The following is a 24,117-nucleotide window of genomic DNA, read 5'->3' as shown; positions in this document are numbered from 1 at the left end:
CTATCGCTGGCCACCAGTGAGAACAGCCTGTCCCCTTCCTCCCTGCATTCTCCCTTCCTGAACTTATACATATTAATCATATCCCCTCTGAGCCGTCTCTTCTCCAGAGAAAACAGGCCCAGCTCACTCAGCCTCTCTTCATATGAGAGATGTTCCATTCCCTTAATCATCCTGGTTGCCCTTCTCTGGACCCTCTCGAGAAGCTCCACATCCCTCCTATACTGGGGAGCCCAGAACTGCACACAGTAACACATACATTTCTGTTTGCCTAAAACTGATGGGCCTATCAATTTAATTAGGAAGGGTATTAAATTTTCTCTTAAGTTATTGGAAAGGGGCAAGACATCTGTTGAGGAAACTCAACTCATGACATAGTTGTTAACAGAATCACAGATGCAGAAATACTGGATCTGATTCTGTACAAAGCATCAAGTGTTGTCATACTCTGAAGGTGTAAATTTACATTTTATTAGAGATGAAGCTGTTATATTTTTACATTCTTACATATATTCTTGTATTTTTGATAGGAAATTATTTATTAAACCTGTAAGTAATTGACAGTTTTTGTGCATCTCAGTTGCTCTTCAGAAAATGGACTCCATGCTTTCATCTGAGGCCGCGTGGGTATCACAGTATAAAGATATCTGTGATGTGGATGAAATGAAAGTCCCAGACTGCGCTGAAACTTTTATGACACTGCTCTTGGTTATAACAGGTAGTTATTAAGCTGTAGACATTCATCTTGTTTAAAATAAATAATAGAAGAAAAATTGTAGCTTAATAGATTTTTTTTAAACTAAATAGATACTGTTTCAACAAATCACCAAATAAAAAATGAACCAAGTTGTACTGTTTTTAATTTTATAGACATTTTCCTATGCATATTTTCCACTTAAATTCAAGCAGGAATAATCTTGAGTTAGGTACTGTGCTAACWAAATCCTAATTCAAAAACATACATACAATGTTTGCCATATTGAAACTTGTTAATGCTTGAGAGAGTATGACTTGCTGGACTGAGGGGTGTGTGTGTGTGTATATATATATATGCATATATATGCTAGAATACAGAATGTTAGTGGAATYGTGGTTAAAAAACCAGTTGTTTCTTTTGCATCAAGTGGTTTCCCTAACTACTTAAAAGCTTGGTAGCTGAAAGCTTGTGTCACCTTCCCCAGGGCAAGGTTTGTGCAGTGACAGCACATTTCTTTAGTAGTACAACTTTTCATTACTACAACTCARTTTTTCATGTGTTGGGAAACATAAAGCATCGGATTGCTCTCTTTCCAGACAGATATAAGAATCTTCCATCAACTTCCAGAAAACTGCAGTTTCTGGAGTTACAGAAGGAATTAGTTGATGACTTCAGGATACGGTTGACTCAAGTAATGAAGGAAGAGACGAGAGCTTCTTTAGGCTTCCGATACTGCGCGATCCTGAACGCCGTTAATTATATAGCCACGGTGTTGGCAGACTGGGCTGACAATGTTGTGAGTAATTATTTTGCTTTAGAATAGAGCAGTAGTGTTTTATGTTTCATAATGAACGAAACTTATTCCATTTTTAGCCGTGTTCCTCTTACAAATTAATCGTGGAAAAATAGAACTAGTTCTAAATCCAATTTTTATTTTTTTTTAAAAAGGATAACCCCCCCCCCCCCGGGAAGCTACTCATTGATAATTGGGAATTAAGAATCAGTTACTTTTCTATATAGCAGCCTGGTGACAGCTTGGGTGCTCTGCAGGGTTTCAGCTTTTTGACAGATGTTGCTGTAGAAGACCATGAAAMTGTTGGGTGTGGAGGGTATAGAAATAGATATTGTGTGTGAAACGGTCTGCTTCCAAATTCTTCACAGAAATTGTGGATCAAGCACAGGATAATCTTGGCTTGCTCAGACAACAGCCTCATGTTGTGTAGCTACATYGACACACACACTGATCTGCTTGAAACCTCAGCCAGCAACTTCCTGCTGATACCAGAGGGCCACGTTACACCTGATCCATTTCCTTGCCTTAGCCCAGCAAATCTATTATTTAATTCAATGTTATTTCTAAAAAAGAGCCCCAAAACCTAGAGATTTTAGTTTATATTTGCAGATAAACACAGGAAATATTGATCTTTACACAGGTATATTGACCTTTTTAGAGCATTTTACTGTAAATCTTACATTTTTGGTATTTCTCTAGATATATTCCTGTTACCTCTCTGCTGCTGTACTTGAAACCCATACCCATCCCCTCTCTATGAAAACACTGCGTTTTATTTTTACTATACTAGAACTACAGAAAAAAAGTCTGTTTTATCTTAAAAGTGTAAGTGCATAAGTGTGTAAGCTGCTTAAGTGTGTAAGCTACTTTATCTTAAAAGTGTAGGTGTGCATGTGTGCCTGGAGAATGTCTTCTAGACCTGATAACGTGCAAATAAGAAATTCCAAGTGCTTTTGTCCCTGCTCACGCCTGCCCTTGTCCCACAGTTCTTCCTGCAGCTGCAGCAGGCCGAGCTGGAGGCTCGTGCGGAGAGCGGCGCCGGGAGCCAGGTGGAGCTGGGGCAGCTGGCGTCCATGGAGAGCTCCGTGTTCGACGGCATGATCACCCTCCTGGAGCGCCTCAAGCACGACATGCTGGCTCGTCAGGTCGAGCACGTCTTCAGGGAGGTCAAAGATGCTGCAAAGCTCTACAAAAAAGAGAGGTCACTCTCTTTCCTTGCCCTCCTCTGCTACAGCATTTATTTCTGCTAAAAACGCCATGCAAATAAGGGCAAAAATAGTTAATAGGAAGACTGTTTCCTGAGTTGGAGTTGCGAATGGTAGTAAACTTGGGAAAATTATCTTCGGCTCCTTCAAAACCTTTTAATTTCAGTTTCTGAAATTAAAATTATGTTTCTGAACTAGTCCTGCAATAAGTAGGCACTTAAAAAAAATAAAATACTTGGAAGAATCCTGCCGTACTTTCACAGAATCAGAGAACGGTTGAGGCTGGAAGGGACCTCCAGAGATCATCTAGTCCAACCCCCCTACTCCRGCAGGGACATTCTGGAGGTAGCATGAGAGAGTAAATGTCAAGTGTCCTGTAATGGTTGCTCCCATCTTCCTGGACATACTGGACTTTGGAGTGTTTGTTCCTTGGCAGCATTTGTAAATTTTTCATAAAATGGAGGCAGTAGCTCAGTGGTTTTGTAGCTGAGCTGGTTCGTGGGTTTCTTGGGTTTATATGGCATAAGCAGGCAGTCCTAACAACATGGGGAGCTTATTGCTTTAAACAGAGCTTTAGACTGTGGTTATTTTTTTTTAATGTGATTCCTCTCTCCAATACAATATATTTTTTATTTATTTACACTTCAGTGGTAGTTGTTGCACGTGCCCGGCGTTGCTCTGCTGACCTCGCCGGTGTCGCTCGCTCCCGCAGGTGGCTGTCGCTGCCGTCGCAGGCGGAGCAGGCGGTGATGTCCCTGTCGAGCTCGGCCTGCCCCGTGCTGCTCACGCTGCGGGACCGCCTGCTGCAGCTGGAGCAGCAGCTCTGCCACTCCCTCTTCAAGGTTTTCTGGCAGATGCTCGCAGAGAAGGTGGATTTATTCATATACCAGGAGGTAGGTGGCCGCAAATAATGTATTTGCCGTGCTGGTGTTAGTGCCTGGACTCAACATGCCCCTCTCTGTGTGTCCAGGTAATTCTGGCAAATCATTTCAATGAAGGAGGAGCAGCACAGCTCCAGTTTGACATGAACAGGAACCTGTTCCCTCTGTTTTCTCACTACTGCAAGAGGCCAGAAAACTATTTCAAACAGTGAGTAGACAAACTTGTGACRTATTAATATTTCAAAAGTGATTGTGTAGCGGGTAGCAGCCTCATGGTCTTCACTGAGAAAAGAAGCTGCTGGTTTTGTGGTCAGTCTTGCTGAGTAGCCCAGAATACTTCAGAGAGCCCAGTGCTGCCTCCTGGGGCTGATTGCTGAAGATTCCTGCCTCAGTGTGCTTCCASAGTTGAAAACCTGAAGACACAGGTGATAAATTGGCATTTTTAGTTGGAATATTTGCATAGCATCTTCTGGCTTAAGCTTATTTGAGCGTTTCCATTCACAGCAGAAAGAAACTGTAAGAAATAATGTTTAACTGGGTACATGTCCATCATTTAGAGACCAGAAACACGGCGACAGAGGCAGAGTAGCAGCCTCTTTGCTCCTTAATGAGAATAAGGGAATATATGCCGATGTCAGCAATTGCCTGTCCAAAGGTACTCTTACAATACACAATTTCTAATAAACTTAGAGAAAATTGTATTTAGGCAAGGCTGGCTGGATTGTTAAGTGATAAATTCAGTTCTGTATTTTTAGTATTGATGGGAAAAACAAGAAGAAAAGCCCTGCTAAGCCCTAGGAGGCAAAATACTGATGTTTTTGAAACACGTATTTATAACAGAAAACACTTAACTGCTGAGAATGGCTGTGCCATTTGTCTTCATCCAACCAGTACTTTGCGGTTCCGCAGTTCTGATGCTTCTCAGGAGTCTGTGGAGGCACTTTTTGTTAATCACTGTGCACACAGATTTGTTAAATGCAGCTCAGGGGTATGAGATTGGGTCGCAGATTAATCCTTTTTCTTCTTCCCCACTCCCCTGCAGCATAAAAGAAGCCTGCATTATCCTGAACTTAAATATAGGCTCTGCCCTGCTTTTGAAGGACGTGCTGCAGACAGCCTCAGACAGTGAAGAAGCATTGCAGCCAAACCAGCCATCTGCAACAGCAGCACTAAATGAACTTGGGGTTTACAAATTAGCTCAAAAGGATGTTGAGATTCTGCTGAATTTGAGAGCTCATTGGCCAAATACAGGAAAATGAAGTGTGGTGGTGGTTTTTTCTTTTTTTTTTTTTTTAAAAATGGTTAATAACGTGGTCTATATTACTGATCTTCAAATAAAAAGCAAAGCAAATCAACTGTATTAATATATTTCCTGTTTTTTTTTTCCACTGCTATATACTGAGAGCTTGATGTTATTTAATTTAGTTTTATGCCTTCCTGTATACACAATTACAATAAAATGTTTTCAGAGGGCTGCCGCCTTGGCGTCCACACCCACGGACACGGSGGGTGTTCTGTAGCCTCCTGCTGAAGGCCAGAACTGGCCCCCGTAGCTCCTAGAAAGCTGCTGCTGTCGCCCGAACAGCCCCCGGCGCCGCCGAGCGGCCCCCCTGCCCGGGCGAGGAGCGCGGTGCACCGGGGGCACCCGGAGGAGCTCCCGTGTTCCCAGCTCAAAATCCAGGGCTCTGCATCCACAGAGCCCAGCTAAGGGACATCTTGTGTTAAAATGAGGAGGGAGATGAAGGTGTCACTTTATCCATCCTGTTTTGATATTGTTCTGTCTTTAAAGTAGGACCMTCTATTATTGAGTCATTTATTAAGAATTGCATAAGTACTATATTGGAAGTATGTTGCTTGTCTGAATCGCAGAACCCTGGAATGGTTGCGGCTGGAAGGGAYCCMTAGAGCTCATCCAGTCCAACCCCSTGCTCCAGCAGGGACACCCAGAGCACGGGGCACAGGGCGGCATCCAGGCGCCTTTGGAAGATCTCCAGAGAAGGAGACTCCACAGCCTCCCTGGGCAGCCTGGGCCAGGGCTCTGGCACCCTCACACCAAACAAGTTCTTCCTCACATGCACATGGAGCTGCCTGGGTTTCAACTTGCACCCATTGCCCCTTGTCCTGCCACTGGCCACCACTGAGAAGAGYTTGGCCCCTTCCTCCCTACATTCTCCCCTCCGTTATTTATACATGCTGATAGATCCCCTCTCAACCTTCTCCAGAGAAAACAGGCCCAACTCAGTCTCTCCTCATACGAGAGATGCTCCAGTCCCTTCATCGTCTTTGTYGCTTTCTGCTGGACCCTCTAGAAGCTCCACYGAGGAGCCCAGAACTGCTCCCAATCCTCCCCATGTGGCCTTTCTTTCAACAAACGCTTAAGAAACAACTTGTCTGATAAACACAACTTTATTCAATGGGTTTTTTTTTTGATGGAGGAGCCAACAAGTAACATAGAAAARCTGCAAACGAAGCTCTGAATCCAGCTCCTGCTGCGGAAGCTCCCAAATGCTGCTTTTGCTGGCAAAAAAAAATCGGTTCTAATCATGTAATAGAAAAGTGGCAATTCTGATCAGTGGCCAACAGCTCATGAGGATGAACGATTCTTTGTCATTCCTCCTCTGCAGCGGTTTGCTAAACTTGGGGGAAATTAGAGAAAAAAAGAGAGCGTTGCTTGAAATATGTGAGGACAGCTGCTGGCCGGAGATGAAACCAACCAAGCAAAAGCAGGAAAAAGAAGAGGAAAATGCCTTTTTTGCATGTGTGTGAGAGTGTGGATAGAAATGCAACGTGCGTATGTGTTCAGCTGAAACTTAATATGCAGCCCACATCTCCAACATCTTTTTATTCCTAGAACAGAAACAAAAATAAGTCTGGTTAATACTGGTTAAAATAAACAGGTCTGACTCTCAGTGGCTATTTTTTACTGAAATTTATTAAAATTACCAAAATTTGCCCCTTGAAACATACCTGGACTGAGACACCATTAACCCCCGGGCCTGTTTCATCTGGAAGATGCTGCTACTAAAGGCAGAGTGCTGAASGTAACCGAAACATCCTGTGTTTTGGGTGTGTTCTCTGAGCATTGGGATGAGCTGAAACTGGGCGGGAATTGCCCAGATCTGCTTTAATAGGATCACGAAGGGARACGGGAGAGGGAAAGGCCGAGTTGGAGAGTCTGGGAACAGGTTCAGCTTCCTGCAGGTGGGTCAAGCTCGAGCAATAACTGAGCGTTGTGCATCGTGCAATACACACTAAGGTGGCTGAGCTTAAWCTAGTTAGTCCTTTTATTACATGCTTTTGTAAATAAAAAAAATAGTTAAGTAACAGCAACACCAACAGCAAATCTTTTCAGTTAAACTTACACTTCTTCCTTGAACGTGTCCAGGGTGATGGTSACATCCTCAGGGGGCAGCCCTTCCGTGCTCAGTCCCAGCGTTTTAAGAGCTAAAAGTTAAAACCAATCCCTAAATATTCCTGATGTAGCAGTAAGCAGGTGTCATCTCTTTAACTTGTAAACTTGTACAACATGTAATCAGACACGCTGCTATATTTCAAAGCAAACCGCTCCGCTCCAGAACTGTTCCAGTGAAGCTGCTGCTGCGCCTGCTGCCCGGGCGCCACTGACCTTCCCGGTACTGCACGACGGAGATGTGGCCCTGGCCGGCGGGGTCCAGCAGCTCGAACATGGCCGCGAGGTTGGCGTCGTCCATGAGGCCGGGGTAGCGGCCCTCGCCGTGCCTGCCGGCCGCCACTTGCTCCAGCGCYGCCATCAGGAACTCGCGGGGCCGCTCTGCAACGGGGCGAACACGAACGCGCTGCCGCSGGACCCGGGCGGCTGAACCGGCTTCGCGCGCCCGGCAGCGCTGCCRGGAACCGGCCCGGCAGGAGAATCACAACAAAAACACAAATCCGCCGCCCCAGGAGAGAGCCGCAGCGCCCCGGGGCCACGGCTCCCGCCGCAGCTTGGGAAGGGCCCTCCCTTGGCCCTGCCTTGGCTGTCGCCGCGGGCCGCGGGGCCGGTACCGGGGCGGTGGTAGAGCAGCAGCGCGCTGAGGTGCTCGAGCAGCGCGGGCAGCCGGTGCCGCTCCAGGTAGTCGCGGCCCTGCTGCTCGGCCGAGCGCGGCGCCGCCATCGCGCGTTGCCCGGAGACGGGAGTCCCACGGGGCCGGCCCGCCCCGAGCGCCCGGAGCCGAGCGGGACAGCGGCGCACCACGCCGGGCGGGAACAACGGCCACGGGGACAGCGGCGCACCACGCCGGGCGGGAACAACGGCCACGGGGACAGCAGCGCACCACGCCGGGCGGGAACAACCGCTAACGTGGAGCGGGAACAACCGCTAACGCGGAGCAGCAACAATGGCTAACGTGGGTTAGTGACAACCGCGACCCCAGGGCCCGCGCGGTGCCGCCTTCAGTGGCAAGAGGTGGTAAACAAAGAGTGAACGTGCCCGGAGTGCCTGGAGTGCCTGGCACCTGCACGGGAGCAGGAAGGCACCACCTCCAGCAAGGAAGTTCCTACCCGCCCGGCATTAATTCAAGGGAAAAGACTCACAGGATCGACCTGCCGTTATTCACAGCTCAAATTTTCTCTTTTCCGCGCCTCCCCCCCACATATAATAGCACACTCCACCCTCTTTCCCTCATCCTTCCTTCGCCCGAACTCGCTTAATCCCACAGCAAAAGGGGTGATGTCACCTCATGGAAGCCAGCCCTGCATGGGAACCCCTGTGTTAGCACTAGCGCCTCATCTCTCCGGTTTTAAACATAATTGTACTTAATTGTACATCCCAATGCTACCAATGCAGGAATGCAAAGCTACCAATACAGGAATTCGATATCTCCCCTCTCATAAGGAATACCAGCCACAGGGACCGACCCCAGCCCTGTATTTCACTTCTCTAACACTTTCATAGAATTAGGGGAAAAAAAAAAAAAAAAAAGGCTTTTTCCTATAGGAAACAAGATGGGAGAAGGTGCAGTTTGAGGTGCAGAAAAATATGAACAGGAGACTGAACTGGTCAGGAGAAAGAAACGGATCAAGAGAGGGTTTGTGTGGAAAGGTGAATCATAGAATTCTAAGCTAAGGGCGGGAAGCCAAGAAAGGAAGGAGCAAAGGAAAAGACTGGAGGGAAAGAAATCACTGTTTGTGGGGAAAGCTTCCCCCAGTGGCCAACAAAGACCACTGCCTATGACTGAAGGCTGAAGTTTAAGCGGGAACACTAGCACTGGAGTTACRGGTTAAAGCGTGTGTCCATGGCAAGTGGTTTTGATCTGCCCGATTTCACCTGCTACCAGTTTTGTCAAGTTTTGCCCTAGATGGAGATTCCACAGCCTGAGAGTCTGACCAGGACACAGAGCAATCAAGCAGGGCGCTCCTTCAACTTGTCTTTATTCTTTCCTATTCTTCTTTCCCGTTTTGCTGCGCGCCCCCACAAGGAGCCTGGCTCCCGCTCTGCAGCCGCTCCCGGTGGCTCCAACAGCCCTTCTGCCTCCATCCCCTCTCCCCACAAGTGACCGCGTGTCCGGCCTCTCCTCCCGCGCTCCAGCCCCTGCACGTCCCGGTGGCCTCCGCCGCCCCGCGCGCGCCCGGCCGCGTCCCGCCCGGCGCCGGGCGCCCTTCTTGGCGAGCGGAGCCTCCGAAGCGGCCGGGCCTAATCCCTTCCCGCAGCCTTTGCCCGCGTTCATGGCCCGGAGCGTGGTGTGGGATCAACCCCTCGCCGCCGGCGCCCGCCGCCGCTCGCAGCTGCCCGCAGCTGAACTGCCTGTGCTGGCTCTGCCGGCCACGTTCCCGTGCTTGGACACGGCTTCCAGGAGCGTTTGTGAGGGTGCCAGAGCCCTGGCCCAGGCTGCCCAGGGAGGCTGTGGAGGCTCCTTCTCTGGAGATCTTCCAAAGGCGCCTGGATGCCGCCCTGTGCCCCGTGCTCTGGGTGTCCCTGCTGGAGCAGGGGGCTGCACTGGATGAGCTCTAGGGGTCCCTTCCAACCTCAACCATTCTGGGATTCTGGGATTGTTCTATAACAATGCCTGGGATTGATGTTTGCACACAGTTGCCTGTAATTCCTTCGAAAACGGGCCAATTTGCCTTTCTCCGCTCTCAGAAGCCTCTCCCCTGCCATCAGGCTCTTTCAAAGAGGACGGCAGCCCGATTCCTGGGCTCCAGCGCGGCTGGTCCCGGGGACCTGCGGGTGTCCAGGGCAGGGGCTCCCCTGGAGCACCAGGTCTGCCCTTGGTCACCAGTGCGCCTGCCCCGGCTACAGCCACGTCTCCTCGGCCCTCCTGCTGCTGCTGCTGCGGCGGCGGCACCTGCAGAAAACCTCTCGTCCTTCACAGCCCGCGCCGGCTGCAGCCCCAGGCGCGCTGGCTTCTCCTAGGCCTGTTCCAGCAGGCCCAGGCGCTGTGTCCATGCTCCTCCAGGGCAGGCCCATCCCCGCCTTTACCTTCCCTGTTCTTGCCTGTTCAGTTGATCCTGGCAGGAGCTCCTCACTGCACGGGCCTTTTCCCAGGCCCGCGCAACGCTCTCCACGTGGGAACGGCCGGTCCTGGCGCCTCAGGTGGTTCCCGATGCCCCCGTGCCCTGCGGAGCAGCCCTCTGTGGGAGTCTGTCACACTCCCAACTCAAACAGTATCATTATCTGCTCTCCCGAGTTCTTGGCTTTCGAAGGATCTTGAAACTTTACACTTTTTTCAGGATTTTAAACTGCGGCCGGCCGCGAATCTCCTCCACAACGGCAAGAGGAGGATCCTGCCTGCGGACACCGAGGGGATTAAACCCCGTGAATTAGAAAAGAATTTCTGACCACTGTCCTGAGTCCAAGAGAAGTAAGAACGTGGCCTGTGTTGTGTAATTTAATGTCTAGAAACTCAGATCTGTCTTCTTATGGAACTGGCCGCTTCCCAGTTGAATAAAACGCAAGGAACTAATTTCCTAGTATTTGGGGTGAGACCTTTGCTGAGGGCAAAGGGAAAAACAAAATTATTCAGCAGGAACCTGCATTTCTCGGAGATAGATGCACAGAACTTGTGGCTCTGTGCCCCAAGCTTTCAAGACCAGAGACATTTTATTTTTAATCCTACTTCACCTCCATTGCTTTGGTTACTCTGATCCCTATTAAGAAAAAGAATAAAAGAGGGGAGGCAGTGAGGAAGCAAATGTAGAATTTGTGTGGAATATTCATCCCCAAAAACTCTTCTTTCCCCCCCCCCCCCCATGTTTGACTGTTATTCCACATGCATTTTCTAAATGCAGTCACTTAAATCAACCCCATATGAAAGCACAGTTCCCAGGAGGGGGTCTGGAAGCACCTCCCGGTGCCGACTTTGCTCTCCCGGATCCAACACTCGGGATGCATCCGGACGCACTGGGTGAGCGTCAGTGCAGAGGGTGCCCAGAACAGGGATGTTCTTCATCCAGGCTGCAGCGGGGCACATGCTGAAACATGTTCCGATTACTGGGATGGTGGATTTGCAGAATAATTCCATGTGCTCTGTTCCCCAGGCAGCCTCCTTGGTGTAAAGGCATTCATGGTACCCCAAAAACAAACACTGAAATATTGAAATAGGTACAAATACCTAAAGGGGGAATGTAGGGAGGAAGGGGCCAGGCTCTTCTCAGTGGTGGCCAGTGACAGGACAAGGGGCAGTGGGTCCAAGCTGAAACCCAGGCAGTTCCGTCTGCATGTGAGGAAGAACTTCTTTGCTGTGAGGGTGCCAGAGCCCTGGGTATTAGTGGCTCCAAATGGGAATTATAGCTACCAAGAATGATACTAGCTATCAAATCACTTCATGCATCATGTTCAGACCAAGCAGCGAGGAGGAGTCAGTATCATATAAACAGGCACCTGGGAAGGCTCCCTGGAGCATCTCTGAGAAGCTCCCCCTTGCAGAGGGATCAGCCTTCCTGCTCCCTCACATCTGCATCGTCTGGTAAGATAATCTGACCCACGGCTCCATCCAGCTGGAGCCTGAAAGGACACAGGGTCTCCCAGGCCCGGAGGGCTCTGCCACCATTCCCTCCTGGAGGTGGGTCTGGAAGCCAGCCAGCACGGACCCTTTGGATCCACAGGGCTGCACCTGGCTCGTGCTCACACCCATGAAGCCCTCACACCCGCACTGTTCTGCAGCAACATCCTGATCTTTCTAAACAGCTTTCCTGAGCTTCCCTCCTTCAGCTGGGAAGGTGTGTTCCAAGAGAGGCCTCTACGAGCATCTCAAGCAGCTTTCGAGCTGTATTCCAGGAGTGAAACAGCACGAACACAGCAGGAAATCAACATTATGGATCTCAAAAGGCTGCAACTGTTGCATGTATCTCCCGCAGACGTCGCTGCAATCGCCCCTGGGCATTTCCTTCAGTCTTCAGTTGTGGATCCTCACAGATTTGGGTGAACAAAACTGTTACTGGTTACAGACAGCAATGTTTTCTTTTAAAAGAAATGCATACCTGGTAAAATAAATAAATAAATAAATAAGCACATACTGGAAGCATAAAAACTATAATGCAATGAGCAAAAAAGCTGCAATTTGATCTTCTTGCCTAGGAAATAGAGAGTACATAGAGTACGTTTGATAACACAAGCAAAACTATTGCCACATGCAAAACACTTGTTGCACAACAAAACACAACAGCAGGGGGAGTGGAAACCAGTTCCAGATAGAGCAGGGCTTGGAAAGCCTCAAATCCCCAAGTGCTGACGAATGACTCAGAAAACACTTCACTTCAGAGGGCCTCGATCCTTGCTAGCTACGGGCAGGGGCAGCAGCAAATAAAAATCTGTGGGAGCAATTCCCTATTTTCTTGCTTGAGGTTCGGATTTCTGCTGGTTGCAAGTGGCACCAAAGCGTCTTATAAATAAAGCAACTTTTGAGCCAGAGTTCGGGACCACTCTCTGTGAGATGAAGGATCAGGATCTCCTGAGTGCTCCAAATGGACTGAAATATCAGCACCTGTTTCCTGAGGTTCGGTCTCTGTTCAGCATCCTGGAAAAGGTAACATCAAGATTAAACAAACAAACATCCAAAACCAACCAACCAACCACCCCTCCAACAGGGTGTTCCAAATGGAAGCGGCTCAGACCRAGGCAGGAGTTGGGCAGTAAGCAATAACAACTGGATTAGCTTCTGCCACGYGTATCAGAACATGCAGGACACCACACAAGTATCTGCTCACCCAGAGGGCGAATCCTTCCTCCTCGGAGCGCTGCTTTCCCAGCACAGGASAGGGATCCGTGTTTGCCACGGGGTCCGGGCGCTCACACAAACCCGCTGCTTTGCCTCCCACAGTTAAGTGGGAGCTTCCTCCRAGGGCGCCTCCGTGATGGCCCTTCCAGGCACCTCGTGAGCAGAGCCGGTCCCACACAGGTCCTGGAATGGGAATGGGAATGTGGGAGCCGGGGGGGCACCGATTGGCCCCCTCGAGGGGCAGGTCAGTCCCCACAGAGGAAACACCGGCCGGCAAATTCCCATACCAGCCACCTCCGGTTGGTGAAGAGAAAGAACGACAAAAACGCCTGTTTCTTACAAACATATAAATTATTTTATTTACAAAGCCATGTTACAAAAAAAAAATAATAATAATAAAGCAAAAAACAAAAATACAATCGCTCACTAGAGAATATCTCCAGGCCCGGTGTTGAACCATGGCAGTATCAATCAGATACGTTTGTTCTGGTTTTCCTTTTGTTTTTTTTTTTTTTAAACTGTAAGCCATAGAATTTACTATTTACACCTACTTTAGACATTTATTCTGCTTACAATTATCACAAGCATGGAATGGATTCTATTTGATACTGCTAATACATAAAGGTGCAGGACAAAGGATGAAAATACTTAGTGTTACAAAATATGGATTGTAGAAAAGAAATTGGCTGTACAAGTATGGCATATTTTTTATTTTTCAGAATGATTGGACATGCTTTCTTCAAAAGTCTTCTGGAAAAGGTTCTAAAATCTGTAGTAGGAAAGCACAATAGAGCAGGTGCAAATTCATTTCTGTGCAACAACAGTTATTTAATATACCCCATGACTGACCAGCTATGCAAAACCCACAGAGTTTTGTTAAAGTGCCATGGGTCGACAGCATAACAAAATATAAGGTGTAAATAGAAAAATTTCTTCTTTTCTCCTTTTTCTTTAAAACAAGAGTTCACTGAGAATCAGCAATAATAGAATATGCTGTATAAACTATTCTCTACAAAGGTTGATCAGCACTATGTACAAGTGTTACCTCGATACAAAAGAAGGCAATACGAGTTCTCCAGGTCGCTTGTTTATGGCTGCAGTGCGGGTGTGGAACAACCAAAGCTTCGAGCCTCTATTGCTGGAAACGAATCACAACATTTTCAGGCAAATGGGGAAGAAAAATAACTACCAACTGAATGCTACGCTAATAATGCATTATAGGCTGGTCCAGTTTATATCCTTTTTTTTTTTTTTTCCCTCAAATATTTATTTCCACTTCACTTTTCAGGCTGAATTTATATATATATATATATAAATATATATATATAAAAAATTAAATAGTTCTTTGATGATGAAAGAATACTGTGGGATTTTGCATGGTGCTTAGCTTTCCTGAAATGCTGTAGGTGTAAGCCATTGGGAAAAAAAAAATTAAGCAGCATTCGAAGGACAGGCTTCATATTCCAGCTTTCCAATTAAAAGATGCATGGAAAGAGCTAAAACTTCCTAAAAAGTACAAAATTGCTCCTTCAGTCATTGACTAGTTTTATGTCTCAGAAGCAACCACTGAATCTCACAGCCACTGTTTTCCCTCCACAATTAGCAATAGCAGTTCACTGATTACAGAGGATGACTTTGTTACTGAGATTTTTCAACTCCTGCAGTTTTGTAACCCAAAATAAATTAAAAAAAAAAAAGATCAACATAGTACTGCTCCTAAAACTGAACGAGACAAAAATTGTGCAAAAATAACAAAGATATGTACACATTTTTTCAGTCTGAAGAAATGTACAATAAAAACATAATTCAAAGAACATTTTAAAAATATAAACATTGCTTAAACTTTCCTAAGTTTCATACTGTTTCTGAAACTATTCCGGTCAGTTAGCTCTGAAGTATAGCAAAACATAAATTATTACAAAATTAACACTATAAAATTTATTTTAAGAATATTTCTAAACTTTTTTTTTCAAAGGGTCTAGCCTTGTTTATAATTGCTTAAACATTTTAAGTCTTAAAATTTGCCTTAAGCCTTCTTTTTTTAAAAAAGAAAGTAGTAATAATCTCCCTATTTGCAGTCTCTCGCCTTTCCCGAAGATGTAAATAAACCAGCATATAAGTGCACTTTTAACACTGTAGAAATAAAAATTAACTCCTCTGTACTATTGTTCCAGTACCTAGTATTGGTTTCCTGATTATAAAATCTATATTTTATTAAAAAATTATTCAGTAATCCTATTAGAAACACTGTCAGTGCAATTCTATTAACGCAAGCCAATCTGCTCAACTCTGCCCTTGCAAACCCAGACTGTTTACTTAAGATATAGGATCTTAAGGGTCTAGAACTCCATCAAGATGAGGGGATTTTTATATGTTGAGCCTCTGCTAACATTAATTGCCATTTGGCGCAAAAATCCTCTATGCATTGATGGAAGCGTAGGTTCCTTAAGCACCTGATCCTGGAAGAGGCCGAACACTCAGAATTCCCACTGGAATTGCATCAATGCCGTGGGGTCCAGAGCACCAGTCAGGAGCAGCCCCTAAAGCTGCAGTGCCCCAGCTGTTTGCAAATTGCTAAGAAATGCACCCAATTCTTATCCATAGGACAAGCTGAAATACAGAATTACTGTAGTTCTTATTTAGTGGAAAAAAAAAATTGGAGATTGTTTAAATAAATCTCAGTCCTGATGTGATTTGGTGTTTTTGGGGATTGCCCAATGTGTTGTGAGAAGGAAACTCAGGGAGCATTGCAACGGCAACAGCTTCGAAAGGCAGGAAACAGAACTAAGCAGAACGCACAGATCAGTGGCAAGTACAAGTGAAAAACTAAACAAATCACTATTACGGTTGTAAATTTAATTCTCTTTAAAACCACAAATTCATAAAAGGTTAAATCCACTTGCAGGACATAGAAAAGAAAAACCCTGTGGAGTAGGGCTGCTGAGAGCTGGAGATTATAGGCTGGTTCCTTTTCCTCGTCATGGAAGGGTCCTTATTCGACCGGTCCGGTTTGATGTCTTCTGAAAGAGAAACCAGAGCCACACTCAAAACCCCATCATGTCTTTCAGGACATTAATAATATCTTTATCTCACAGGAATTTTTTAAAGTTGTGCAGTTAAATCCCATGCCTATTAAAGCACAAAAAAAAAAAAACAAAACAAAAATTAGCCCTAGGCCACCATTCTAATTACATTAGACCTTTATGAATAGGAGCTTTGAGTAAACTCAGGTATTTCCCTTTGGAATTGGTTTTGGAGGAGGATTTGGTGTTGGTTGGCAGAGTGTACCAGCACATGCAGAGCCCAACAGTCGGACAACAGCCCTGAAGGGTCTTCTCCCATACCCAGCACCTGAGGCACCAGGAAACACCCTTGGGCACAAGTGTCCTCATGTTCCTTGAAAATAATCATCTAGTTACTCAACACTTAAAAGCCAGAGCACASGGAGGTCCTGAAGCAGTACCACGTTCAGGCACCTGAAGCACCATGAGGACAAACCCACGTGATTATTTATAAAGCTGCAGGGAGGATAAAGCCTGGAGGAGGAAACAACCTTTGAACACACAGTGGCAACAGGCACTGTGCACTGGACTGCAAAGCAGCCTTGTATTTGGGCAGCTGTGAAAAAGAACAATATCAGTGTCCACCACAAAACCTGTAGGGTTTGTGGGGAAAGGAAAGCATTTTGTTAAAGCACCAATAATTGGAGATAAATGAATCCTTCTTCAGGTTTCAAATAGATCCAGCACCGTTCAAGGTCGGGATGAGCTGGTCCCAGTGGCCTRTGCACGTTAAGGTCCCTGCTCCTGTTTCTTAAGAAACAAGAATCCCCTTGAGTTCCCGACTCCTCCTTTGCTCCACGCCCCGAGYAGTGACAGGAATTGTGTCAACCCAAGGCTTTATGTGGCCTCCACAAGGGCCAGATTGTCAAAAASCAGCTCGGGTTTGCCTTGGAGTGACAAGCATTCATCAGGTAGGCTGTCACAATTTATGGCTCTAAATACTAAAATTCAATATTAGAGTTTAAGTTGTATTAAATGCTTGCCTTTTTAAATACATCTAATTTTATTTCTTATTCTGATCTCTAATTTTAACTACCAGATTGAGAGAAATACTGAAGACTCTCTGGGGCCAAGAGCAAGGCAACACTCCTGTTTTTCACAAAGTTACAGGAACGGGCAGCTGAAAAGTTCAGCAATAGCCTCTGTTTACATAAGGCTGCCACAAAATTCATTTTTTTTTGCTCTTAGGTTTTCCCAGGGGAGCCAGACAACAGTTGCCCAACAAGCTCTGCTCTTTGGTAGTGTGTGTTTTATGTAAGTCCAGCAGTGGGTTAGAGCAAAAGGGGTCATACTTCAAAACAGATTCATCATGTCTGCTACCAGCGGTTGGCAACAGTGCCTCACTCCCMAAAATGCCAATGTCTCTCCAAATAGAGAGACTTTTGGTGTGAATGGATTTTCCACACTTTTTGTTTTCAAATTTTAAGGGTATTTAATCTTCTATACCTGCATTCATTCCTTTGCATTGAGGAACAAAAGAGAAAAAAATACGTATTTTATTATTTAGCAGGTCATCATGAGATGGGAGTGACTCAGAACACTTTCAGTGGGACTATCTAGCCCAGGTCTAACATGGACCTGGGCTAGAGCTCGGCCGGCTCCGGAGGCGCCGCAGCTTCCGCGGCCGCGCGGCCGGCAGCTCCGGGCGCCGGGCACGTGGCGGGAAAACAGCGAAGGGAAAGAGCTGCAAAAACATCATATGAGAAGGAGAAAAAATGGTTCACACAAGAAAAGAGCTCAAATTATAAACAAATGTATTTAGAGATTGTATTTTAAGGCTTTACAGTATAAAATGCCTCAAAACCACTCAAAAGACTGTTTAAGTACATCTGATCTTAAACCACTTACTTGTCTGTTGTGTACCGGGTTTGACGTGCTCGAAGGACTGGATTGTGACAAAGCTACACTGCTGTTTTTCCCAATCTGAAAGACATCAATTGAGCAGCATTGAGAGGAATATTTGTCACTCGACAGGCAGGTGCCAGCCAAGGCCTCCTCCTTCCCGGGCAAAGCGGCACTGGCTGCTTTGCACAGGAACACAGGCGCTTTTCCTGCTGYGTAGTTAAGACATCCCTCCTCTCACAGAGAATCACACTCATCTCCTGGAGCCTGCAGACATTAAATAGACTTTAAAGGCAAAAAAACCCATGTTCACAGGCTGGAAGACACTGCGAACGGCAACGGGGAGCAGGCGGGTGCTGAGCACCCCGAATAGCCCCAAATTTCTCCACTCGCTTCTGCAGAACCAGAGCGGCCGCTTATTGAGCGGCAGGAAAGCGGGAATCAAGCTCCAGAGGTTTGGATTTGCTGTTAGATCAATGTACTGGATTGGAGACTTTCTTTGGGAATGAGGGCGTAAAAAGTACCCAGGTAAAATATTCCAGTTTCCCATCTTTCCCAAAGTTTCCCATCCAGGCCCATCCAGTTTCCCAAACGTTGCCACCCGCACATTKCAGTCTTTGAGGGATTACCCCCTGCAAAGACAATTCCTCTTTTTTTTCGCCTCTCCTACAGTGCTCCCTAAATAACTGCAGCTATTTCTCCTGCTGAGCCTAGGAGGAGTTTTCCAGGGATCAAACGGCTCACACATGACCAGGTACGGACACCTGCCTGTGGACATGGCTGCATTTGGAATTACTATCGCTCAGTGCATCTCAGCTAACTGCAACTTTAATCACTTGAGGGAGARGATTTGATGGAGACTGGCAAGAACCTTTTAATGTGGTGAGAAATTGGGAGGGTTTCCTCCCGAGCGCATGGGACGTGGGTGCGGGTTGGGAGGGTTTGCACCAACGCCGTTTTTCKCCTTTTGCAGCCCCATTTGTTACGTTGTCACTTGATTTACACTGCCCRAGGCAGCTTTCTGCAGCCGCATCCACGGCCCTGCTGCTCTTCGCTGGGCAATAAGGTGCTGCATGAAGATTTCCCCATGGGCAAATCTTGCCAAACGGCCCCGCAACCCGTCAAACCCTTCCTGGCCACCGAGAGGCAAACAGGACACGAGAAACCTGCCCCTCAGCAAAATAAAACACACAAGGGCCACCGTGTTCCGACAGGAGCGAGCGTTTCCAGCCTTCCTTCCTTACACCCAGCACGAGGGTGCTCCTGAAGCCCTTTCAGGCTCGGACGGGGAAACTCTTCACCTCGGGGAGCGGGTCCATCCCCGCTCCAGAGATGCCGCTCCTGGGAGAGCCATTACCTCAGGGGCTGCGCCCGGAGCAGATGCGGGAGCCGGGCTGGCTCCGAGCACCGACGCTCCCTAACAACCGGGGCCAATTCCGGGTGTTTTGGCTCCTTAGCAGCGGGAACCCCTTGGCAAAAGGACGAGGCTGATGCCAGGAGCCAAGTTCTTTTCTTTTAAAGTGAAGTCTCCTTCAAAACCAAACGATGAAGATGATACCCACTTACCATCTACCCGGGGCAGGCTCGAGTTAGACTAGCAAAGTCCCAGGGCCTAGCGCCAACCACTTGGGCTTTTYCAGGGCTCTCACTCTCCTAGTTTAATTTATCTTATCACATCAGGGAACAGGAGCAAGATTTTAAGTGGCACCTTTCCTTTTTTCCTTTTTTATTTTTTTTTCTTTTGTGGAATTTTTACTGAGTTTGCATTTCTAGAACACAGAAAAGCAAAATAATAGAGCTTAAAARTGACATCAAAATATTAAATAAAATATTCTTAAAATATGCTATTTTATAGTTTAGAATATTAAATATTCTATATTAAATATCCTATATAAGATATTCTATTTCCTGAGTTTTAATTCTTACATGTAGAGTATATACGACATTACTTGGCCCACACGTTTAAGTGGGTACAAATGTCATTTGTTTACAGCACAAGACAAAAAAAAAGGTAGAAAACGCCTATTTTGTGTAGTATATGAATGAATATCCTTGTCACAGGGACAATCAGCTATCAAAGAGAGATCTGGAACACAATAAACTATCTCCACTCTACCTTCTATTTTAAGTTATTAGTGTTGCTATAAGGGTAGTTTTTAGTTTAGCTCCGATGGCAGCACTGAGAGGGAAGTGACTCCCGTGCATGCGCAGCACACACACATATATATATATACATATGTATAAATCTGACATGCTTCAATATCCTTATATCAYAGCAGTGTATCTGGCCTTTCTCTAAGGGCAGATCACAGCTTGGGGTACAGATTCACAGAGCGCAGGGAAGGCTCCCGGCGGGTTCTCCCTGCTCTCTCGGCCTGGGTGGCTGTGCCACCCGCGCCAACACACCTTCCATCTCCGGGAGCACCCCAGTGCAAGAGCCGGGATGTCCCCGGGAGAGCTGGATTTGTAACTCAGGGCCTCTGGAACAAGCTGAATGATCCGTAGGACTTGTGCAGTCCGCACAACCCACAGACACCCTCCGAGGGTCCCAGCAAAGAGGGTGCAGCCCCTCTCCTACAAGCGGTGCATTGACCACAGCAACAACCTGCAGCYGCTCTTTTCCTGCCACTGGAGACCCCGTGTGCCAGGGCAGTGCAATCCGTGGGGATGTGCTCACATTGCAAGTACCAGCTTGGTGACAGACGGATTTACAGCGTGATGCACTGCCCTGGGTGACTCAAACATTAGTTCTGAYGGCAGATCGTGGATTTAGAAGGTTCCCAAGAGAAAGGCAACATCATTTGCCATTTTAAAAGCCCAGCAAATCATCTCAGCTGCATCTCTATAGGGAGCAAGGAAGACAAAAGGTACTTGTTAATCCCCTGGAACTATCACACTCTCTGCTGCAGAGGGGAAAGAGCTTCCTTATKCCAGTCCTTGTCCCACTCCTGTCTCTTACTGACACCTATGGATTGCCTTGCTCAATCCTACCCTACTTCCAAATCTCCCTTTACCACCCATGGCTTCAGGAACTGAGAATTTCATGATGGTTCAGAAACAAAACATGCAAAAAAAAAGTCTTAAACTACCCGATCTGGGTTTTCTAACACATCTCTTTTCTCTGATTCTCACTGCCTCCTGGACTCAGGGTCAAGTTTTGTTTTCTCTGCACTGAAGAGTAATGGACACATTAGCAGAATTACACAGAAAATATTGGCAGCRATTCACCAAAATTTATCAGTTAACATATCTCACACTTTTGTCCTTGTATAGCATCATGGTTTGAGGAGAAAAAATAGCTGGTGACAATGACATAAGAGATTGCAAGCTTATCTCTTGCCCTGACTTCAACATGCTGAGTAAATGCACACTTAAAAAACAAACAAATTAAAAAAAGTACATTAAAGGCCATCTGATTAGGATTTTAATGTCTTATTTTTTTTCTTTTTTTTTCACTGGCAAACAGGAAAGAGAATCTGAGGCCAGTATCTCAGATTCCCCCACGGGAAAAGGTGGAGGTAAGTGTCCTACATAGGAGAGAAATGAGTTGACTTGCTTAAAATTACAAAATGAACCAGCAACAGGTTTGGGAAAATAAACCAGGGAACAGAAAAGCTGACCCTCATCCTCCTGCTGTAGCAACAGACAGTTTATTTCAGAGAAAGCAGGTTTGAGATAAGAAACGAATTTCTGTAAGTTATTTAACCACTCGGGACATTCACTTTTACRTTAAAAGATGCAAACGGCTACTTTATTGATTGAACGAAATCTGTARTAAAAATATCAAAAGAGAGTATAAATGCTTTTTGTACACTCAAAGCATCTTCCCACAATGGGCACAAAATAAATACAAATACGTTTCTGCATTAACCTATGGAATATTAAAAGCAATCCAAGGCAAACTTCATACTGTCTTCCGCATAATGCAAGGAATATGTGAAATAAGTCAAACGGGACGTGCAAGAAAACAACTGGAACTGTTCCTTACCTGCCGAGAGATGGAGCTGCTCGCAGGATCCGGCACCGCAGAGAGAAGGTTGGCAGTGCTCTTTCTGTGAACACTATTCATACCAGGCATTTTAGTGATTTTACAGGCTTTGCTACTAGAACTAGAGTTTTTGCGTTTTTTTCCTTCTGATTTGTCGAAAGAAAGGGGTAGAGAAGACACTGYGTTATGTGCTCCCAGGGAGTGGTCCCCGGGGTGGTGCACGAGAGAAGATACAGACAAAGCAGAGGAGTCAATACTGCTGACCACCATGCTCATGTGTTTCACCGAGTCCGTGGAACCGCTCGACAGGGAAGTCCGTCCCGAGGGCTCCGATTTGGCACTGAGGGGGCTTGTTCCGTTGTTCGCGTTGTGCACGGACAGGCTGTTGTAGGAAGAGGCAGCCTGAAAGGAGTTCAACGTTGAATTGGGGTTCAGGACGCAGTTCTTTTTGTGGGACCCTGAAAACGCCGACGAGGAAGATGTCTGCAGAGATAACGAAGACGACGATGACGACGGCGGCGGCTTTTTCTTTTTGTTACTCGCAGATTCGTCGCTACGAGACGACAGGTCTTTGACTTTTGAGGATTTGCTGGTTTTTGTTTTGGATGGCTTGTGGGAGGGCGACGGGATGACGGCCGGCACCGGCGACACGGCCGACGGCGCCTTGAAAGCAGAGTCCATGATGCTCAAGCTGGCAGCGACGTGCGGGAAGGCCGAGGTGTGCGAGACGACGGCGCCGGCGTCCGAGGGCGCCGCGAAGGCCGCGCTCGGCAGCATGGCCGACGTCACGATGTAGGACGAGGAGATTCGGGAAGCGATGGGCGTCGAGGGGATGTAGACGGCGCTGGCGTTGCTGAAGGGCTGCAGGACGGGCGCGGGGAAGGGCGYGGGGGCTGCCGGGGAAGGCATGGGGCTGTCTGCCGCGGGGGGGATTTTCCTGCACGGGGCCGGAGAGAGGGGAAAAGCAACAAAACAAACGGTTTCAACGGGTGTTTTTCACTCCGACTAAAACACCTAAGCCACGCAGAGAGGAAACAACCTCCTGGAAGGAGCAAATTCTTTAAAAAGTCAAACCCAGGTCATTCTGAATCTTTACTATTCACAGCGCAAAACTGGTTGATAAGTTCTGTAGTCTGCAACAGCGCAAAATGTCTCACTGCTGATTTTTGTGCTTCGAATATTCTTGGGGATTTAATGCAAAAAGAAACATACAAAAAGACCCACCCATGTGTTTTAATATTGTAAGGATTCACTGAGGCTGGATCTTGAAGCGCATATTCCTAAAAATGTATTTGAAGGCACAGTAATTCTATGAAGGTTGGGGAGATAGTGGGGACCTCACCAAAGCTTTGGCTCCGGAGCATCGTTTTCCCCACAAAGTTCTGTAATGGCACCCGACTCCTGTGCTCTACAGTTACCCACACTAYGCCATGCTCCCCTTCAGCACAAGGGTCCCACGTGGCTCTCAGGTGTACGAAGTTGCCATTTAATCATTTTCTTAAGAGACTGAGTTTCCTTTTCTCACTCCTGTTTTACCAGACAATCCAAAATGCAACTAAAACGCCTGATGGCAGACCTAGAAACACTGTGTTTCACTACCTTTCATTCATTCAATGYGCTTTGCTTCAAAGTGCACCTTGGGGAATAGCTTAAATATTAACCTAAACTTCAAAGTGAAGTTTAGGGGTCACAACTGTGTCAGGTCTGGGGTTTGTGAATCACTTGATCACTGAGATTAAAGAGGAATCAGGTAATTCTGTTCCCCCCTTTCCCAATGCACTATTCCCAGGCGCTCATCTTAGTTAGTCAAGAGCAGCTAGGGAGGTTGCCAGAGTATTGAACAATGTTTGATAAGCTCTGTAACTAGCTGCAAACTATTCAGAGAATAAAACATAGTATCACCTGTGAAATTAGTAGGATATWATCATTTACCTTTCAACTTAGCCACTAACAGTATGTCTATAGCCCTGTGTTAGCAATGAACCAGACTTCCATAACGTCTCTTGCAAAACTAAGTGGTCTTTCTTCATCGTTTAGACTAAGATTTAATTCTCAGGTCTCTCACTGCAGTGCTAGAGATTTCAGAAAGAGCTGGAGTTGAAAAAACCATTCGGAACYGGATGCAGCTGGGGCAGGATGAGGCCTGTTCATTTCTTCTATCGCACTACGCATACAGATAAAAAGTTCTCATCTTTCTCTTTGGAGATATCAAATGAGGTTTATTTGTGGAAGGCAAAGCATGGAGTGGCAGACTCCGGTAAACAGCCAAATTTACAAGGTTAGAAGAAAGGACTCCCTTGCAGATCCAGCACTAGCTCAATAAATTAACATGAAACTGGCCATTTTATGGCAAATCTACCCATTTCCAGTGTAGAAAATATACTCCCAGGGTAGCAGCAGTTATTGTCAAGTTATCAGGTTAGTCAAACATGGAAGAAAATGAAAAATAATAATAAAAAAAACCCTTTAGCTGCCATCA

At 46.5% G+C, this 24,117-nt stretch overlaps 3 protein-coding genes across 5 annotated transcripts in view; 1 reads left to right on the top strand and 2 right to left on the bottom strand.

Annotated features, from left to right (window-relative positions):
• RINT1 (RAD50 interactor 1) overlaps nucleotides 1-4,834 on the top strand; it is a 10,706-nt gene extending 5,872 nt beyond the window's left edge. For both annotated transcript variants that reach the window (XM_026046406.1, XM_026046405.1), the window contains exons 9-14: nucleotides 578-715; nucleotides 1,291-1,490; nucleotides 2,474-2,688; nucleotides 3,405-3,585; nucleotides 3,663-3,781; nucleotides 4,616-4,834. In XM_026046406.1, the coding sequence (XP_025902191.1) occupies nucleotides 578-715; nucleotides 1,291-1,490; nucleotides 2,474-2,688; nucleotides 3,405-3,585; nucleotides 3,663-3,781; nucleotides 4,616-4,832 (1,070 nt within the window). In that variant the 3' untranslated portion in view covers nucleotides 4,833-4,834. The remainder of the gene's footprint in view (nucleotides 1-577; nucleotides 716-1,290; nucleotides 1,491-2,473; nucleotides 2,689-3,404; nucleotides 3,586-3,662; nucleotides 3,782-4,615) is intronic.
• A 1,226-nt stretch (nucleotides 4,835-6,060) lies between these two features.
• On the bottom strand, nucleotides 6,061-7,705 carry EFCAB10 (EF-hand calcium binding domain 10). The gene is made up of 4 exons (XM_026046407.1): nucleotides 7,597-7,705; nucleotides 7,199-7,363; nucleotides 6,936-7,017; nucleotides 6,061-6,420 (listed from the first exon to the last, which is right to left on the bottom strand). The coding sequence occupies exons 1-4, from the start codon at nucleotides 7,703-7,705 to the stop codon at nucleotides 6,384-6,386; spliced, it is 393 nt and encodes a 130-aa protein (XP_025902192.1). The 3' UTR covers nucleotides 6,061-6,383.
• A 6,504-nt stretch (nucleotides 7,706-14,209) lies between these two features.
• The window catches only part of ATXN7L1 (ataxin 7 like 1), a 97,536-nt gene continuing 87,628 nt past the window's right edge, over nucleotides 14,210-24,117 (bottom strand). The window contains exons 10-12 of one of the 2 annotated variants that reach the window (XM_026046403.1): nucleotides 21,639-22,575; nucleotides 17,657-17,731; nucleotides 14,210-15,766 (exon numbers count right to left, since the gene is read on the bottom strand). In XM_026046403.1, coding sequence (XP_025902188.1) covers nucleotides 15,725-15,766; nucleotides 17,657-17,731; nucleotides 21,639-22,575 — 1,054 coding nt within the window. In that variant the 3' untranslated portion in view covers nucleotides 14,210-15,724. The remainder of the gene's footprint in view (nucleotides 15,767-17,656; nucleotides 17,732-21,638; nucleotides 22,576-24,117) is intronic. The other variant, XM_026046404.1, reaches the window with a different exon arrangement.

This window comes from Nothoprocta perdicaria, unplaced genomic scaffold, assembly GCF_003342845.1.
Source record: "Nothoprocta perdicaria isolate Ctin4 unplaced genomic scaffold, notPer1 scaffold_44, whole genome shotgun sequence".
Lineage (NCBI taxonomy): Eukaryota > Metazoa > Chordata > Aves > Tinamiformes > Tinamidae > Nothoprocta > Nothoprocta perdicaria.
This window is presented reverse-complemented; position numbering and strand designations above follow the sequence as displayed.